The sequence below is a fragment of the Musca domestica genome, unplaced genomic scaffold (assembly GCF_030504385.1).
Source record: "Musca domestica strain aabys unplaced genomic scaffold, Musca_domestica.polishedcontigs.V.1.1 17, whole genome shotgun sequence".
Lineage (NCBI taxonomy): Eukaryota > Metazoa > Arthropoda > Insecta > Diptera > Muscidae > Musca > Musca domestica.
The window spans coordinates 2,088,846-2,109,670 of record NW_026712230.1 but is presented as its reverse complement, the minus strand read 5'-3'; the positions used below and the strand labels follow the sequence as shown (position 1 = coordinate 2,109,670).

The following is a 20,825-nucleotide window of genomic DNA, read 5'->3' as shown; positions in this document are numbered from 1 at the left end:
TCCGTTTATGGTAAAAACTACTGAATTTGTAACAAACATTAGTAATTTCATATACAAAGTGGAAATGTTTCAATACGTATAAATTTCTGTCCGACATACGACATTGATTGTTCTACTTTATGAATAATAAAAACTTCCCTTTTATATTAATTGTGCTTCGAGATTATTATTTCATCATTTAATTCATTAAGATGTTAAGTGTTGGTATAAAAATGTTGAGATTTCTTAAAAAATACAATGACCGAAAAGGGATACAAATAAAAAAGGTTTAATAGAGAAAATAACATGAATTTTATTTTGTGAATTTTAATATAAGCCATTTGAGATTGGAGGGAAATTTTGGCGTACTTACAAAAAAAAAATACAAATAGAATACAAACATACAAAAGGTGTGTTCTATCAATACATGTAAATATGTACATATACGTGTTTAATAAAGTAAAGAAATTCATTGTATACTTCTTCTTTGTTTTCGTTCTTTGCATAAATACTAATTATAAAACAATATTTAATATACAGAAGATAATAAAGAATAATTAATTCATGGATTAGTAATATATCCTCTTCCGTTATATATTCAACGTATGTGTAAATGGTTCTCTGTAAATCTATTACAAAAAATAACATAGGAGATTCACTGATATACATTTGTATCTACATATATCAATTAATGTGGTATATAAGTGTGTATTTGTGTTTTTGTTTGTATATATGTGTAATTTTGGTAGTTTTCGATTTTTCTTTTTGTATTCTATTGGTTTGTTTACAGGTATGCTGGTGTGTATATAACGTAACAATCTATATATCTCTTATTTCTGTGGAAAATCCATTGTGTGCGTAAAAAATTACTTGAGGAAAAACTTTGTTTCTTGTTGCATGTTGTTTTTGGGGGGCAATGTTGGTATTAGAATTAGTTGACCTTCATTGCTTTCCAAATTAGTAAGCGTTTCGTCGCTTACTGTTGCGTACATTATTAGCCAGACAGCAAGCAAATATGAAACCAACGAGCTGGAAAAATAAAAAAGAAATACGGGTTAATTACACATGTAAGTATGATTGATTGAAGCACATAGTTCGGCGGGGGGTACAAATCATCAACTCAATTCTTATTTTATAAATAAATGACTGCCGGGTTCATAAAGGAATCATTTGCTTTGGTGTGGGCGTATGTCTCAAATGAGTCTTAATTGTTTTTTTATTGAAGTTTCATAAACTTTATGGAGTCGAAAATCGCTTATCGTGGTAAACACTTTTATATAATTGTTCTATATCTATTAAACAACTATTGCAATGAGCATAGTTATAAAGATTCCAAATTGCCAATATACTAACATTTCCAATGTCTATTCAGACTTGCTAAGTTTGCTTGAATGAAAAGTGATTTTCTACGCTCCCTTAAAAAAACCAACTTTTTTTGAAATGGAATTGAAACTAAGTATCGAGTAATGTTCTCCGAAATTGAATTTGCTATTGCATTGAATTAATTGAAGACAAAATTGCTAAATTAACCTACTCTACTCCAGTCCATATTGTCATATAGAATGTCCTGCACATACGTGTTATGTCAACGCATAATACCTTACATCAAAGTATTTAAGGAAATGTGAACGGACGTGAATGGACGTGAAACAAAACATAGAAACATAATTTTTTATATCCATGTTCTGCTCCTTTTAATATTACCCCCTGCAAACAGTTAACTTACCTCAACAACAATTAAGCCCAGGCCAAAGTATTTGGCTTTTTCGGAACTGCCTGTTATGAATTTGCGGGCTTCCTTTTTGCAGCCAGGATAGTAGTTGATAACGATGCAGGTCTCATCTGCAGGGCAGCATGATTTTGGTGGAATACGGCCATTAAGAGCATAATCAGCGGCACTGTTGACACCGCAACATTTGAGCTGCATATATAACGAAACCATTAATATTTCATTTATCATTTTGCCAGCTCACATTACTTACCGATTTTTGTACAACTTCGAATACACCTGCTTCACGAACTTCCGACTGCCATGCACTTTCGATAACATTATCCATGGCGGTTTCAATTTTGTCTTGGTTGGTCCACAGCAGAACTACAACGATCAATTGGATGATAAGCAATATCAGCATCAGTACAGCATAGCACATTGTCATGCAGACATCTTCACGAATGGCACCGCAGCAGCCCAAAAATGAAATGAATACCACAATAGAACCAATGGTAATCATACCAATTGGCATGGCAGCCTGAGGTGGGAATCCGGTTTGGCCATCAACCTCTATCATGCCAATGCTATTCAAAATCAAGACGCCAAATACAATCACCAAAATGCCAAGAATCTGTAAACAAGAAGAAAGGGGGTGTTTAATGCTAAATAGGATGCTAAATAGGATGGAAGCTCAAATTTTGGGACACCAGTGAATTTTCTTCGGTAAAATATGGACAGAATGGAAATATCTAATGGATACGTGAAAACATAATAAGTGGAATTTCCATTCTGCAAAAGGTTATTATTATACGTTTTGTTGCAAGGGGCATTATTCCAAATACGATCAAAATGTCATTCATATCATGCAAAATTTTCTATTATCAGCCAACGGTGAGTGGAATTTATGGTTAAAAGTCTGTGTTGCTGTGGAATTTCTAATGTGTGCACAGATTTACTAATTATGTATTCCGATAACGACTGAGGTTACCTCCACATGCCCAATCTGCCGGGAAACTTATGCAATTGTCATGATCGTAGCTATGTTATGGCAATCGAATGTGCAAATATGAAATATTTTTTAATACGTGCGTTAGTATACGTACTACACATCAGTGATTACCTAAATTACGCATTTAAAGGCCCTTATGCCATGTTTACGTTAGAAGTTTTTGCAGGATTAACCTACGTTAAGAGGATTTATTTGAAGTATGAGTAATGGATTTTACAACTGTAATTCAAATCCAGTGGGTCAACTCTTTTATACATATGTAAACGTACTGTTACGCATTAAAATATTTTATATTAACCTTTTATTTAGCTAATAATATTTCTATTAAAAATAGTATTTAAATAAGCTCACATAGAATCTTATACCATGTTTACGTTAGAACTTTTCGTAGGGTTAACCTACTTTGAGAGGATTTATTTGAAGTAAAAGTAATGGAAATGACAATTTAAATCCAAATCCAGTGGGTTAACCCTCATATATATAAACGTACTGTTAGGCTTATCATAAGTTTTACGCCAATTTTTTTGGCTAATCCAAACCAAACTTCTTAGGCTTACAAATTAGGCTATTCGAATTAAAACTTCATATCCAGATTTCAATAAAATGTTGTAACCAAAATCCCACCAATTTGTTGTTGTTGGAACTGTGTTAGTCATTTATAGACAGCTAGTCTGGTTCCTTGCATGGATCAATAAAAAAAAAATTGCTCAACTTCAAGGAAACTAGGAAAATATAACTCTGTACTGGAGTCTTTTTATGTCAAATAGACTTTTCAACATGCAACAATTGGTTCTGTTTATTTAACATTTTTCCCCAAAAATATTATATTCTTGAAAACCCACAAAACATGAATGGAATATCGGGGTTTCTCCACAAAATTAAATCCAAGATAGTAGAACAAGTTTTTTTTTTATTCCACAATTATACAATTGTGGCCCGTTGACGTGGAAATATGCATTTCTGTTGTTCCAAAATTTGAAATATTTTTTAATTATTTTCTTTTTTTCAAAACCATGGTACAATGAAGGAAAGGTAACCCTATGTCAAATTAGCATTCCCAGCTCTGCATTTTCTGTAATTTACTTTGTCAAATTTCAATGCCTAAAAAACAGTTCCCATCTCTGATTTTGTGTGTATACAATGGATTTATGAATATAGATTTCCACAGTGAGATGTTGTCAAATGTATAAAACATATGATTACATGACTTTACTTTCTTAGTTTTACCATGTTCAAGACAAGATTCGGGCAGCGTGTGACGGTTTCATTGGCCGTTTGAATGCCTCATTTCGTGCCAAAGGTGACCAATTCGTACAAATCTAAACTTATTCTAAAATTTGATGCTATTGCCGACATATTTTGCATTATGGCGTTTGACTTTGTTGCAGTTTTTTTTATCTCACCCTGTAAGTGTCTTTAGAAAATGCCTCCAAACATAACTATCTCACGAATATTGAGAATTTTCGCTTTATCAAACAAAATGTGGCCACGAGAAGATCATTCAATGTACTCTACATCTACGCAAATTTGTTGTTATTTTCATTTAAAACATTTGCATGCATATATAAATGAATGAATACATATTTTGTTGATTGTATAAAACAATCGGCCACTGCAACGAACTTTTGTGAACTGAATAAAAAAATTTATCTCATTCATGTGTTATTGTTGTTCGTGTTGTTTTTTTAAGTCTCAACAACAAAACAAAAAATATATGTGGAACAGTAAACATATGAGATCATCTCTCTGGAAATAGCTGCAGCTGCCAGATTTTTTACAAGGAAATTGTTTCTTGTTAACAGCAACCTGTTAAATTAAATAAAGGTGCGGATTGATTGCACCGATTTGTATTCACAGCAATACACTTTCGCAGAGACATCAATGTGTCCCATTTTAAGGTCGCGAAAAACTCAGTTCATAAGAATATTACTTATCAGTAATTGGAAATCATTAATGGAAATAAATAAATAATTAAAATACAGGGTGAGGTGAAAAGGTTGCAACCAACTTAAGACTGCTGTAATTTCTATGTCACTCGCCTGACAGCTGTTAAAATCATTCCAGTGACAGCTCATTATATTGTTTGCAAAGGTACAAAAGCATTTTGGTGAGAATTTTCCAGAAAAAAAAGTTATTCGTGATGGAATTCAAGCGCGATAGTGTGATTTCTTTATATTTGGCTGGAAAACCAAAAGTGGCTATCGTTAGAAAGGAAGAAGAAAACAGCCGAAAATAGCTCGTGAGCTGAACATATCGCAATATTCCATTCGGCAAATATTGAAAATGAGCTCGGGGTAAAACCATTGAAATTCCGAAAAGTTTAACAACATACACTGAACATGCTGAATTTTAACGCAAAAATAAAAATTATGGCCGCAGATCTTGGACATTCCAACAGGACTCAGCACCATCGCACTCAGAACGCGCCACCCAAGAATGGTTACAAAACGAGGTTCCTCGCTTCATTTCCAGCCAAAATATAGATCACCTCAAGCAAACATTTCACCGGGAATGGGCCAAAATACCGCAGAGCAACATTCGGGCAGCGGTTTCATTGGCCGTTTGAAGGCCATAATTCGTGCCAAAGGTAACCAAACTTATTCTAAAATTTGATGCTATTTCCGACATTGTTTGCTTTCATTCAAAAAAAAAAAATTAAAAAAAAAAAAATGTAAAAATTATGGCGTTTGACTGTGTTGCAGTTTTTTTTATCTCACCTTGTATTGTATGTGTGTTTATATCATCACACTTTACAAAGTATTCGCATGTTTACACGCATACACATGGGCTTTAATTTTAAGTCTCATTGGAGGCATGTATTGTGGTCATTACTTGCAATTCTTTTAATTAAATTAACTAACTTAAAACTATTACATATACATATGACAAACTGAAGCTAAATATCCATATATACCACCAAGGCACACAAACGACCTTTTAACATGACAAAATATTTAATGAAACGAATTTTTCATTTAGGTTAGAAATTATAAAATGTATTCCCTTTACAAGTACTCTGCTGCACGACAATTAAATGAAATATCATGGTGACCCGCGAACAACACAATTAATAAAAACAAGAAAATTCTCTCTTATGTATTTCTATAAATGATGAGCACATGGATGGTTTCCATACATGTATGAGAAGGCTACGTAACTATGTTACAGAAAAAGTCTAGCAAAGTTCATGTTGTGTGACATCAGCAGCCAGCCATATATTATGTATGGAGAGCGTAAAGGAGATGTGAAAAATGATGCTGGCCGTCTGGATGGGATAAAAACCAGCTACTTGTTTATTGGATAGGTACAGAGCGCTTTTATTTTTTAGCTTTATTGGCGCCAGTAGCTGATTTCATGCAAAACGACAGAGACTTATTTTTAACCAAATATTTGCAAAGAAGATATCGTTAATACATATTTTCTGTTGGCCATCATCATATGTTTTGATCTTTTGACAAAAAGGAAAAAAGGACATATCGGCGTTGTCATAATTTAGTGTTTTATACGCTAATTCTCGATTCATTGAGATATCTCAAAAGTTTTCTAATTTTAGTGATATTCACCAAAAGACGATCTATTTGTAGTAATTTTTGGATATTATAAGATTTGTTTGGGAATATAAAATGTTAAGCATGGATAATTGTATGTCGAAATAAAAGGCAAATGTTATGCATTGTTTTCGAAATTTTTCTTCTATCAAAAATATAAAAATGCATAGTACTTTTCATTTTGAAATTGAGAATTTTCAATATCAAAAGAGCAGGAAAATTTAATTCAATTGTTCCATGCAATACATGTTATTTTGCAATTGGACGAAAAATGAAGGTTTGAAACAAGTCAGGTTTTTTTTAAACATTGAAATCCGCAATGACTTATAGAGCGCCAAAGCATGACAACGACGATATGTGAATGTTTTGATCGGAATGCTTCTTGCTTCATTTGAATATATAGGTCGACCACTAACAAAAACCTAATATGGGGAGCAGCTGAACTCTAAAATTCGAAAGAGTGGCTGGCTGTCCATGGCCTCAATAGAATAACTACATTAACAGCATAAAACCTTATCAGTGTGGAATTTCAACACGATGTTATCGATGTCATTCATACCTGCTGGGTATGTAGCAATGCAAATACCCCTTATGGGTTCGAATTCCCCGCCAAAGCAATGCAACTGCCTTGATGAACAAAACTAAAAAAGCATAACATTTGCCCGACTATTGATACCAGTCCGCATGGGACGCTGCACCTCTTAAATTGCCCACCAAGGTTGCTCAACAATTCTTTTTATGGTGTGGACGTATTTTTGAGCAGTCAGATTAATTGAAAAAGCCCAGAAGGGTACGCATTACACTTTATTGGTCATAAATAAATAATATGCTGGTTGAATAAAATAAATCATATTAATATACAATTTAATACTATTATGACAAACACAATAAAATTGGAGGAAATTTTATTACCAAAGAATCAAAAAAAAAAAAATGTCCTCACAAGAATTTTTTATAAGCAGCTCAAACAAGCAACGGTCTACAGAAATACAATTATACAACTATTTATAAACTGTTACGTTCATAGAAAAGTGAGTAAGCGAGATTGCTTCTAAATTTTTCCACCTTACATTTCCACCGAAAATGTAGACAATTTTTTAAGTAAAATTTAAAAACATGGGTGTCGGACCCATTTTTATCGTTGTCCAGGTTCACTGGTACACATATTAACAAGTTGGGTACACTTTAAGATCAACATTGTCAACGCGGTATGCTGGAATCGTATTTATACCCTATGCACAATGTGGTATAGGGTTGTGTCCTTGTGAAGCTAAAGGCAATGAGATGGACCTATAGTTCATATTGGTGAACTGCATAGAATCACATTCTGAGTCAAGGTTTATTTATTTTCCGTTTGAAACAAAACTTGGCCCAAGAACAAAGTCCATTGAAATGGGTGACAATTGGCTGCGATTTGGATACAGCTTGCATATGTATATTTGCACGATTTTTCTTTTAATATAATATTTGTTGGGACATACCAAGGGTAAAAACCGGTTCATATATATCTATAGCAACCGTGTATATCTTCATACGATTTTAAATCTTAATCTGACACATTCAGACCTAATAAGTCGCATTTATATCATCGCATTTCAAACCATTTACACCGCTCTAAAGCAGTAATACGCTTTCAATAGCGATCATATTTGGTATGATTTACTTTAAATAAATTCAAAATATATACGCTTATTTTTTACAGGTAGAACTGCTAACACATTGTTGTATAGGGTTTTCTGTTCTGTTTTCCGTTTACTTTTCTATAATTTTTTGAAATGTTTCTGAGAAACGAAACAGTAATTTCTTGGAAACACTTCTTGACATAGGGTTAATTTAGTGTTTGGTCGTTAGGATAGTTATTTTTGAGAGAAACTGCGTAATATAGAACTGTACTGTTAACATGTCGTTGGCTGGTAAGTAAAGTATATGTTGATCATATTTCACCTAAGCAAAAAATACGCATTTTCAATTATGTATTCGTTTGTTTGTGAAAACGTTCTAAAGAATTGAAAAAATAATAAACTTTAACAAAAAAAAATATACAGATATTCTCAAACCCAAATAATGACGTCATCAGCATTTACAGACTAAAAAACCTGATCTAAGCTCTTTGTGCGGACGTGTATTTGCAGTCATGGATGTTTTATGGGCCTTGCAGGGTTTCATCTTCTAAAGTTTCTTGTTGTTTTATTCACACAACATAATATACGACGACGAGTCAACTTAAGGGTCTATGTACATATGTATGTGCGTGTTTTTGTATCTACTCGTTTAAGTATTCAATGATATTGAAGTATTCGAAACTTCCCCCAATTACCCCACACAAACATCCAAAAAATGTGCGTCCCATTGTTATATACATCCACAATGTGGCCTTTGCCGACTGAAAGCTACAACAAACTTTGTATTGTTCCACTTTTTTATGTACAGGCATTGGAGGAGCGAACACATACATACGTACATACATATTTTTTCAGTTTCCTCCTCTTATATATTTTTATTTACATAGAGTGTATTTGTTGTTGTGTAGTACGTCGTAGTATTGGCAATACAGCAAGTTGTTTGGGCTCCTTTGTTCATTACTATAACCACCAAAAATGTGCCCGGTTCAGTTAGTGATGGATGCTGCTTTAAGAATTTCACTTTCTACGCATTACTTTCTTCTGACGCATCAACGAACTCCACAATGTGAAATGGTTTTTCTCCTTCAAAATTGATGACAGACAGGATGCCGATTGTGTCTCGTCAGCTCCACATATTTTGGCGTATGGAGGAAAGTTATTGCGTCTCAAAAATTAATGCTAGCATGCATAAATCACACAACGATGTACAGATAAGAACAACAACAACAACACACATGTCATGCAGTTGATTTTTGTTAAACGCGAAACGTATTAAGGGTGGTTGTCGTTCATATTGAAAACTGATTAAACACGATAGATAAGCCACCAAGCCAATTAACTCAATTTACACTTAATTATCTGGTGTACAAAAGGTTTACAACTTAGATACATATGTAAATAATTGTTTGACGAGTCATTAATCGACAATGGGACATCTCTAATTAGGTATCACATTGGCATATCTATATTTGCACCACTACCTGCACGGTGAATGTTTTTCGAGGATCGGATTATGTGTTTCGGTCCAAGTATAAAATTAAGGGAACTGCCGCACTCACTCGCTTGAAGCATATGGTGTAAATGAGTTGCATCATGTTAAAATATTTTCATAAAAGTGTTGCTATGTATGGATCCACAAATCATGGAACTCAAATTTGTTGAAACATGTTTTTGACTTTAAAATGCGTATTAGTCCCCTTGAGGTATATGTATTAAATCTAGAGTTCAACGCCGTAGAAAATCTCCAATTGGCCTAAGTGTGATACAAAATATAACCATGTCTGAAATGTGATTTGTATGAGTACTACATTTAAAAAACAACCAGGTTAACCTTTGCGGGGACGATTCCAGTCGGAGGTAACTATTCCATCATCGCTTTCGATTTAATATTGCTATCAATTGGGGAGTTTAAAGAACGCCATCATTTTACTCACATCTTGATTGCAATCAACAGGAGAATCAATGGAAATCACAAGTGAAATTATAATATTAAAATACCCCAAAGCATATGCTGGGGTGTGTGGAACAAAATACACTCCAACATTTGAGATAAAAAACTAATAAACCTTTTTTGTACTTTGTCGATCTAGCGATGTCCGTCCGTCCATCTGTCTATCTGGCTGGCAGGTGCGCACAATAACTAACGAAGGGATTGTCCGATTTGGTCCAAATTTGGTACATTACAATATTATTATCAAACTCTCCTTGTGGTAACTCCCCCACAAAAGATCGAAATTTTCAAAAAAAAAAAAAAATATATATTTTCTGCACAGACAGAGAAAGGATAATCCGATTTTGCTCCAAATTTTCGAGTCCTAATCATGTGCGAAAATGGACAATATCGGTCCACTCCATCAAGTTCCTCCCCCACAAATGGTCATTGCCTTCGAATTACACACATCAGAATATTTTTATTAACTCGATGATTGGTGTGAATATGGGATATATCGGTCCACTCTTTCTGGTACCTCCCCCACAAAGGTTTAAAGTATTGCTCAAATTCAAATGCAAATAAGGAATGAATGAGTTAATTTGTGCACGTGATTTTAAGAACGTATAAAATGTTTGTGCCAAATATTAACAAGTAAAAAAGCTGTAAGTTCGGTCGGGCCGAACTTTGAATGCCCTCCACCATTTGGAAAGCATTTTGCAGTTTTCAAAAAAATAAAAAAAGTCCGTTAAAAATTCTATTAAAATCATAAAAATACTGAATGAAGCTTTTATATTAACGAAATTTGAAAAAAAAAAAAATCTGTGAATAATGTCGCTAAAATCATCAAAATATATCGGGGGGTACCATTATATGGGGGCTATAACAAAACGTGGACCTACATGCCCATTTTCAATACCAAAAGTCCTGCAGACATAATATACATTTGAGTAAAATTTTATCAACCTACTTCATTTCGTTCGGATTCTAGAGTGATTTCCATAGGCGGACGTCCATCCGTCGACATAGAATTTTATGCTGATCAAGAATATATACTTTGTGGGGCTAAAATGTATATTTCGAGGTGCTACAAACAGAATGAAAAACTTAATATACCCTCCATACAATGGTGGAGGGTATTATAAAAAGTAAGAATCTCTTAGCTTCTTAAAATCGTTTTACAAGATCACAATCTTCCTAGGGATACGGAGTTAAATGCATTACTAATTCAAAGGCAATCGATATACATGTTGACAAATCGTATGTCGCATAACTCAGAATTCATAAAATCAATAAAAATGGTGCAAATGATATTTCAAAGAAATCTGAGTCACCCAATGCTTCCCCTTTAAAGGGGTGCATTGATTGTGAGTACAATACTTACCCATAACAAAGATTACGAAAAGTAAGACGTGACTTGAAATATTCTTAAACGGAAATGTGATGAAGTAGGCAGCATAAAAACCGGTTTAAAAACCAAAATAAAAAGCAAAAGTCAGAAGAATGTGTATTTAGAATTTGCAAATTTTTTTTATCATATTCAGGAAAAAATTCTTATTTTGAAACAAATTTAAAATATCTGAGTGCTAAAAAACTCACATGATATCAAGTCAATTAAGTTAGCATCTACCCGACAATAGAAACTCATATACATCATATCAAATGAATTTCATTTCACATTCACAGAACTGCTTTTTGTGTAAATCAAAACAGGTTTATAGCTAGCAAGTAATGCTGGCAGTGGACAAGGGTATTACAATTTGTTTTATTATGCCCCCGTCATGTGCAATTGTAGCCAAATAACTTACATCCATTGGATGAGGGAGGAGTTGAATGGGTAGGAATATGTAGATACATGCAATACAATGGCAATTTTTAAATTATTAAATTGTTATTGTTGAGGTTAATTTAAATTACAATCACACAAACACTAACAACAAAAACACATTGATGTGAATTTTTGTTAGACCTACTTTAAGTTTTTGTTTTCACACAACAGATAACTTAAAAACCGGTTAGCCGCCATTCACAGTTCGAAAATGACGAAACTTGTGAGGTGCGACGTGCGTCGTCACAGACGCTCACAAACACCGAAAAATACAGCAAATGTTTGGAAAACAAATACCAAAACAAATGTGAAAACAGTAAAAACAAATATAGTGAAATAATAATACAAAAGTCTCAAGAGAGGAATGGAATTCCAACAATATCTAAGCGGCAATATGTTTGTAGTGTATAAAGTATTCCATCGAAGTCAATTAATTATTTCGTGATTTGCTCACAAAAATCGTTATTTTGTAAGAAATGCGTTTATATTTTTGTAAATATATTGTATTTCTCCCTATCACTTCACTTTGCTGTAATCGACGAAATTGGCCTTAAAGATTACCATACATAGAAAAGAAAAACATCCCCACTGAATCAGCCAGTGGCGTAGCGTGTAAAAAAGAACTTTTTGTCGTTGTAAAAACAAAGTTTATGCAATTTTATCATTCAAAATTGACAATTGTGATTTCTCCATACCTTTCTAAAAAATACAAAACAACAATAATGGGATTAAGCCTAACTTTTTTGCAACAACAAAAAAGGAAGAAAAGTATGTTTGAAAATTCGAACTCCAATTAAGGCTGTACCATTTGATCTATATTTTATCCACATTTCACACAAGTTTTTCTTAATTGCTACCTGAAAAAACACCAAGTTTATATTCAATATATCATGTTTTTAAAAGCTTCAAATTTTTGATATTTGTCTTTCTATTCAGTAGTTGGAAAATAAATAAAGAAGGAAGTGCTTCATACAACGCAATGCCAATGTAGATGTTCGATTTTCACAAAAAATAAGTCATAAAATAAAATTTTAATGTTTTGAATTTGAAGAGATCGAAGGTACCATGAAGTATATCATGTGATTCCTGGATTATACATATGTATTGATGAAATTGAAGATTTTGAAGGAAACAAGTGGGATTTTGAAATAATTTGTAATTTCTACCCGAGATTCGGTATTTTGATGATTTTAATCACATTTTCCAATGGAATTAATTGAAAATAAACACGAGGAGTTCCTTTTGAGTACGTTACCGTCTGGAAGAGAATTGTCTATATATTGTCATATAAATAAACACGAGGAGTTCCTTTTGAGTACGATATAGTATAGCCCCCTTACAACGGTATCCCCGATATTGGGTATTTTTATGATTCAATAAAATTGACTGAAAATCCACATAAGTATTTCCTTCTTAGTACTTCATCCCCTGGAAGATTATTGTCTATAAAGGTCCACGATATCGTTTATCCTCAATATTACGGTACCTCCCTATATTCGGTATTTTGATGATTTTAGCAACGTTTTTCAATGGAATTGTCTAAAAATCCATACTAGAAGTTCATTCCAAGCACGTCACTTCCTGGAAGAGATATATCTATACAGGTTCAATATATCGTATAGCCCCTATACAACAATTGTGAAAGTTTCCAAATTCGTTCCAAATGGTTAAAGTTCGACCCGGCCGAACTTACTGCTTTTTTACTTGTTGTTCATTAAAAAGCTGAAAATCTGCATGTGTTCAATACATTGAATATATCATGTGATCGTCCAAATACATAACTATTGATATATTGCCCTAATTGGGATCTATTATCTAAATAGAGCAATATCCTGATGTTTTAGCAGATGTTGACGGGTTCGACTTTGTTAATAATTGCAATGCATCCACTTATTCTATCCAATGTTGTTAGTAGTGATGGAATGATTAAAGTGGACTAACTGCACTGAGTTGCCTAGAAAATATATTTTGATATTGAGGAAAAATTTCTAATAAAACAATGCTTGAACTACGTCACGTTGCCTTCATAGCATTGAAAGAGAAACAAAATTGTGATCTCTACTCTGACTAAAACAGATGTGCACGCAATCGGTTTGAGTCAAGATTAACGTCTCACGTATTTAAGCTACGCTTTAACCACTGTTGCTTCGTCTTGGGTTTCTCTGTATTGTTATGCTACAGCAATATACAAATATAAAACTAGCTATTACATAATAAACCGGTTATTGAATTAATAAACAAATTACAAGTTTTTCTTCAGTTTTATGAAAACTTACCGACACGATGGCATTGAATATAAAGAGAACATATTTGGCAAACGTGGTTCCACAATCCATGTTGGCGTTTTTTTGATTATCTGAAAGAAAAAAAGAATATTTTTAAAATAAAAACCATTAGTAACTGTATTGGGTCAAATAAATAAAATATAAACTGTTTCCTTTTTATTTTGAAAATTTATTTGAAATTTTTATTTTTCTTACATTTTGAATTTATCTTAATCTATTTTCCCATCCGCAATTAACAACGTGTTATCTAACTGAGTTATAATTCGCGTCTAAGCTAGTGTTCGACACACAGACAATGAATGTTCTGAGAACAATTGTTTTATCATCGCATTGTGACAATGAGTCACATCCAGGAAATATAAATTTAAATGTCTCCCCCTATTATCTTCGTAAGTATATTTCTGTATCAAGTTTTTTTTTATATATGTTTTAATTGTTTTTTGAGCGAAGTCAAGTTATGACGAAATAAGAAAATGTAAAGATGTTGAAAAGTCCAACGTTCCGAAATCTGAAAAATTGCCATTATCTCAGAACTTTCAACACAGACGATATTAAGGCATATATACAGTAAGGGGTTGCATTTACTAACGGAAAGACGAAATGAATTTAATAAAATAGACATGTTGAACGGCATTTGGATGCATCTTCTAGTTTAAAAGTTAAAATGTGTAAAAAAAAATTCCCTTAAGGGTTTTTATTTTCCTTTTAAATGAATCACATTTTTTTAATAAACTAAAACCACATTTCTTTAGTTTTTTTTTTTTTTTTTTCATGGCAATGTACAATAAAACATTGATTAGAACCAACAACAATAGCGTGAGTCAATGTTTGCGCTAAATAACTTCTGTCCTTAACTGTGAAGGGCAATGTCAACGCAACTGCTGACACAAATTCCGGAAAATAATATTCGTTTTGTTAAACAATACACCACTCCTAATTTCTGTTCTGTACATTTGTCCGTATTAAGGGTGACAAAGTGCGAGAAAACAAAGTGAAACGACAATAAACAAAACATGAGTAACTGGCTTCTTCTAGGTTCCCGCCAATATCATTAGGGTAACATAATAAACAGCATTGGAATAGAGTTCATGCTTATCGATGTATCTGCTTTATACATTTTATGTCTGCAGTTTGGGCGTTTGTTTGTTTTGTTTATTAATCCGGCCGAAGGTTGTAACATAAGAACGCGAATGTTTAAGAAAATAACACAACAATTCTAGTTCTCCCCTTGATGAAAGTCTGATATACTATTGCCAGTTTAAATTTTGAATGAATGAAATACCGACACGAATTTGTATTTACCACAAAATAATCGAGGCACATAAACCTTAAGCGACCCAAGGCGAGTATATATACGAATGCTTACAATATTTATATTTCACGGAAAATAGTAATTTGATTTTCAAACTAACAATTGCCTCAGATATGTCTTTTGATATTCCAATGTCTTCAAATTCCTGCTTGGGTAGTTGCCGGGTGAAGAGAGTGTAGTTGAACTGAATATGTTGGGGTATCCTTGGAAAGGATGTTTCAGTTTGATCCAAATATGGTGTGAAGTGGTCTTTGTGAGAAAACATCGAAAAAGCAAAAATTCCAGTGGTAAGTGTTGGTATTACCACCAACAATGTGTCGTATATTTCGAATACACTAGACACAACTGCGGTTGTGTAGTCACAAGGCTGTCGGGATCGACGTGAAGGACCGGAATGGCATGATGTATGTAGCGATAATCGAGAAGAAATAAACAAGAAAAGTTTGATTGGTTACCATCCTTCCGGTGACGCTAAAGCTACATTATTGACATCCATATTGCCTTGGAAGGTCCTATAACTACTGAAAATATTGCATGTTCAAACGTTGTATTGAGGACGCCAAGGTATACATACGGTAAAATTTTCAAAATGTTCTAACCAGCAACTTTAAAAATATAAAAAAATGAATTAGGAACTTGGAACAACTCTAGTTTAGTAAAAACTCTTCGATTTTATCGAAATTTTCCCCAGAGGTTGGTATTGTTAACCTAATTCCGGGAAGCTATTTTTTTTTCTTGGGGGACGGACGCGGGACCCCAGATTTTTGATCCCAAAGTGCGGGTTCAAGACCCGGCCTTGATCCGGGTCCAATTACCCGATGTCGGTATCAAAGCTTATTAAAATACTTAACCAATAAGTGGTCACATGTTGGGGTAAGTGATCAAGGTTCGGAAGTTATAGTCAAATGATCGATTTTTTGGACCCGGATTTTTTATAAAACCCCCAAAAAGTCCATAAAGGGACCATTATGAGGGGTCATCAAAATTAATGCCAAATTATAGCTGACACCCTTACCTTTTCAAAATGCTACAATTTGTGCTACCACCTTTTTCGGGTCTAGAGATATGACTCCTTCCATCCGCATAACCCGATTCTAACCAGTTCATTAACATTATGTTATGTTGTTATGCTATATCGGGTAATTGGATCCGGGTCTAGTCGGCGTCTTGAACCTGCACTTTGTGGGCAAAAATCAGGGGTCCCAGGTACGTCCCCAAGAAAAAATAGTTTCCCGGGATCAGGGTAAAAATACCTATCACTGGAAAAAAATTGAAGAGTTTTTACAAAACAAGAGTTAAGCCAATTTTTTTTGTCTCCTAAAAATATTAGGTCATTAGGACTCTGGAAGATTGGTATGTAGATGACCGCTACGTTTCTTTACGAAGATATCTTGAAAGATATTGCTTTTTCCAATTAGAATATCAATGGCGTTGCCAATTTCCTAAATATCTGGGATGATGTTAAATTCCTAATTCCACATCAAATTGTGATTCGTTTAATTGTTATAGTAACAATAACAAAAACACACTCATTGTGGACTGTATTCAACAGAAATAGCTTCCACGCAAACAAAATAAAAGCAGCTGCGATGCTCAATGTTTTAGATATGTATGTACATAAGTTTGCTGCGCAGTATTACTGTGGCATGCATATGTATGTATGTACGATTGAAGTAATGGCATAAGTTGAGTTTAGGGGCTATGCTTGGATTGACCTGAAATTTTTACCGCAGGTAGGTATTTGTAACCTGATTACGGCAATATAATTTTTTTGTGGGGGAAATACCCGGTTACCCGGTTATTCGACCCAAAAGTTCGGATACAACATCCGGTTTATATCCGGTTCTACGTAACCGATATCAATAAAATGGGTATCATTTGAAAGCTTATGAAAATACCTATCCAACAAGTGGTCATATGACGGGGTTGCTGGAACCGGTTTCGGAGAAATTTAGGAAAATGTGCATTTTTGTATGAGTAATTTTTGAAAAACCCATAAAAACTCGAAAATGGACCCATTATAGGGTCTTAAAATCTATACACAATATTATAGCTAACACTATTGCCTTTCCAAAATGGTGTCACATGTGTTGATATCTTTTGTAGTTCCGAAGATATTGACTTTTAAAGTCGTTACTTATGAAAGCAGTTTGAGTGAACCCAAGTTTTGTGTCGGGTTTAACGTTCTTGTTAATCTGCTTTGTTTTTAATTTGGTGTTGTTAGAATATTATGGATCGCGTAGTCGGTGTTGGACATATCCCAGAGGAGAAAATCTTAAGCCCCGGCCGAAGGCCGGCTGCTTACAAAAATTACAATTTTTAGAAAAACTATGGATCGCGTAGCCGGTGTTGGACATACCCCAGAGGAGAAAATCTTAAGCCCCGGCCGAAGGCCGGCTACTTTCGAAAACTACAGTTTTTAGGAAACTATTGATCGCGTAGCCGGTGTTGGACATACCCCAGAGGAGAAAATCTTAAGCCCCGGCCGAAGGCCGGCTACTTACAAAAATTACAATTTTTAGAAAAACTATGGATCGCGTAGCTGGTGTTGGACATACCCTAGAGGAGAAAATCTTAAGCCCCGGCCGAAGGCCGGCTACTTACAAAAATTACAATTTTTAGAAAAACTATGGATCGCGTAGCCGGTGTTGGACATACCCTAGAGGAGAAAATCTTAAGCCCCGGCCGAAGGCCGGCTACTTACAAAATGTAAAATTTTTAGAAAAACTATGGATCGCGTAGCCGGTGTTGGACATACCCCAGAGGAGAAAATCTTAAGCCCCGGCCGAAGGCCGGTTGCTTAAAAAAGCTATAAAGGTCAAAGTCAAATGCATCTAGACTGGAGAAAAATATAATTTAATGAATTCTATCTCTTATATCCACGGAACCACAAAAGATATCAACACATATGACACCATTTTGGAAAGGCAATAGTGTTAGCTATAATATAGTGTATAGATTTTAAGACCCTATAATGGGTCCATTTTCGAGTTTTTATAGGTTTTTCAAAAAGTACTCATACAAAAATGCAAATTTTCCTAAATTTCTCCGAAACCGGTTCCACTTGTTGGATAGGTATTTTCATAAGCTTTCAAATGATACCCATTTTATTGATATCGGTTACGTAGAACCGGATACAAACCGGATGTTGTATTCGAACTTTTGGGTCGAATAACCGGGTAACCGGGTATTTCCCCCACAAAAAAATTACATTGCCGTAATCAGATTACAAATACCTACCTGCGGTAAAAATTTCAAAATGATCCGAGCATAGCCCCTAAACTCAACTTGCTCCGAAGTAATTTTTACTCTATGAGACAGTTTGGTCATTAGCATGCATCGGTACGAGATTCTTGATTTGCACTCTGAACCGACACCACAAACCGACTCTGTCGGAATCTTTTATACAATGGCGATTGCCAGGTAGAAATCTAAACCGCATTAATTTTTTATGGCTATCTTATTCAATTAACAATACAGGCAGCAAGCAAACGCTGCGTGTTCTTGGGTACCTAATGTTTAATCATCAGCAGCATAAACTTCCTTTAAGTGCCACACAAAAGTTCATTCCACTACTTTTATTTAATTTTAAAATTCCCACGTCTTGTCTAAAATTAACATTTTATTTTTTCCTATTTGGATCGCTTTAAATAGCACTTCTTCAATCATCACATCACTTCTCTCGTTTACTGAGAAAAAGCCTTCCGTCGTCAGTGACAAACAAAGCAATTGACACCAATCCAAATAAACAATGACACAAAGGCGCTGTCTTGGAATCGGGCCAAACAAGCCCTTGTCTGAAGGCAACTTTGAAAGCTAAACAAAAAAATGTGTCCTTTTGTTTGTGTAGAGATGTGACAAATAAAAGGCTCAGAAACGAACTGGGCCATCGTTCCTTTTTTATTAAATCAAATTCGAGTCTCTTTTGTTGACATTCTCCGCGCCACAGTTATTTTTTGCTAAACACACAAATCACTTCATTTTTCATTGACAAAAACGACGCATTAAAACGCGAAAGTTCCCCTGAATTACCTTCAAAAAGCTACTTGAGCAAATTCTCCCTTTCAAAACTTGTTGAACCGTACCGTTACAGACACTACCGCAAACAAATATGACAGCACGACCACCTTCACGCGATTTGAAATTTCGAATGAATATGTCGGGAAATATTAGGGATACCTAAGTCGACTTTCGATTAATTGACTTTGGCGAAGGGTGAAAATCGATCATTCGATTTTTTGTAATCGAATTGTTGATTTTTAGTCGACTTTTCTTTTCATACGAGCCAACAATAGCTCTGCTCCTTTAACGAACACGAAATGTGTTCATTTTGCACTATTTACAGCCATGGTAGAAGAATATAGGTAGACGCGTCGACACAGCTGCTGGGACAATGAAATGTCAAACCAATTTTGGAATTGAAAATGTTGAATGAAAAATTATTTAAATTTGTAAAAATTGTTGAAAAACGCGAATTATAATAGCCTCCGAATGACATAGTATAAGAAAACATATAAAAATCTACTTATATTTGAAAAAATATTTAAATTTTTTTGACACATCAATGCTCCCAAGCGTTGATGCATCTACCTGTATTCTTCTGCCATGATTTACAGCATTTCCCATTTCGGTAACTGAAGAAACAATGCAAATATGTATGTGTAGCGGGTTTTAAAGTTGAATTTTAAACGAATTAGTGGTTATACGACCAACATAGTCGGATATGTAGGGCCGGCACCCTGACTACGTGTGTGTGTATAACTGTTACCTGGCGTTAACGTAAGATAAAATATTTTGATTCGGAGTTGTGTTTTGCTAACACATACATAGCGTATTTTCCTTATTGTCTAGAACATTTTTCAATTACAATAAATGCATTAAATCAAGGTAAGGCACTGATATCAATCGATATTAATTGATTATTTGCCAGGATTCACATACCAGAATAACTTGCGCATGTGTGCGTTCTTTTTAATCGTATGAAATTAAAAATGTGTATTACAACCATGGTAGAATTAAGAAAGTAAAATCATGAGATCATATGTTTACAAATTTTTCTTTCGAAACTATTCATTTGACAACACCTCATTGTCAAATGTATATTTATAAATCCATTGTACATACACAAATCAGAGATGGGAACCTTCTTTCCATGCAATGAAATTTGACAAGCTAAATTACAGAAAATGCAAAGATGGGAATGCTTATTTGAAATGACGTTACCTTCTTAATTTTACTATGATGACAACGTATCTATGGACAAAAATTACACTATTTGTAGCGAAATATGTAAATCTGTAGTATAATTTTGAAAACAAATATAGGCCTTTCATTCAATTTCCGCATTTTTTCTTTATATATTCAAAATTAAAGTGAAAAAAGAAAGAAAAGGTTAATATCCAGCGTTTTAATATTGACACTTATAATTTTATAATTGTTCGATACATAACTAATAAGTTATTTTTCCAGCCACTTCTGTCTGAGGTTAAAGGTTAAGGTTAAAAATAACAAGAACAGAAGCAGCTTAAAAAACACTGTACGTACGCTTTTTTTACCCTCCACCATAGTATGGAGGGTATATTAAGTTTGTCAAAATACATT

General features: G+C 34.0%; 1 protein-coding gene across 2 annotated transcripts; it reads right to left on the bottom strand.

Annotated features, from left to right (window-relative positions):
• Positions 1–267: 267 nt before the first annotated feature.
• LOC131801569 (23 kDa integral membrane protein-like) lies at positions 268–19,413 on the bottom strand. 2 transcript variants are annotated; one of them, XM_059120364.1, is made up of 5 exons: positions 19,257–19,413; positions 13,904–13,983; positions 1,962–2,321; positions 1,706–1,900; positions 268–1,008 (listed from the first exon to the last, which is right to left on the bottom strand). In XM_059120364.1, exons 2-5 carry the CDS (start codon positions 13,961–13,963, stop codon positions 937–939), a joined length of 687 nt encoding a protein of 228 aa, XP_058976347.1. In that variant the 5' UTR covers positions 13,964–13,983; positions 19,257–19,413; the 3' UTR covers positions 268–936. The 2 variants fall into 2 exon arrangements, with proteins under 2 accessions (XP_058976347.1, XP_058976348.1); XM_059120365.1 differs by lacking the exon at positions 19,257–19,413 and adding an exon at positions 14,108–14,168.
• Positions 19,414–20,825: the final 1,412 nt, after the last annotated feature.

What these genes read in the sequence shown, in the direction of transcription:
- LOC131801569 (XM_059120364.1), bottom strand. Translation starts at nt 13,963, where the DNA reads ATGGATTGTGGAACCACGTTTGCCAAATATGTTCTCTTTATATTCAAT. An exon ending in TATTCAATGCCATCGTGTCG is followed by an intron (nt 2,322 to 13,903) that starts GTAAGTTTTCAT and finishes TCTTGTTTACAG; the next exon opens with ATTCTTGGCATTTTGGTGAT. An exon ending in TGGGCTTAATTGTTGTTGAG is followed by an intron (nt 1,009 to 1,705) that starts GTAAGTTAACTG and finishes TTATTTTTCCAG; the next exon opens with CTCGTTGGTTTCATATTTGC.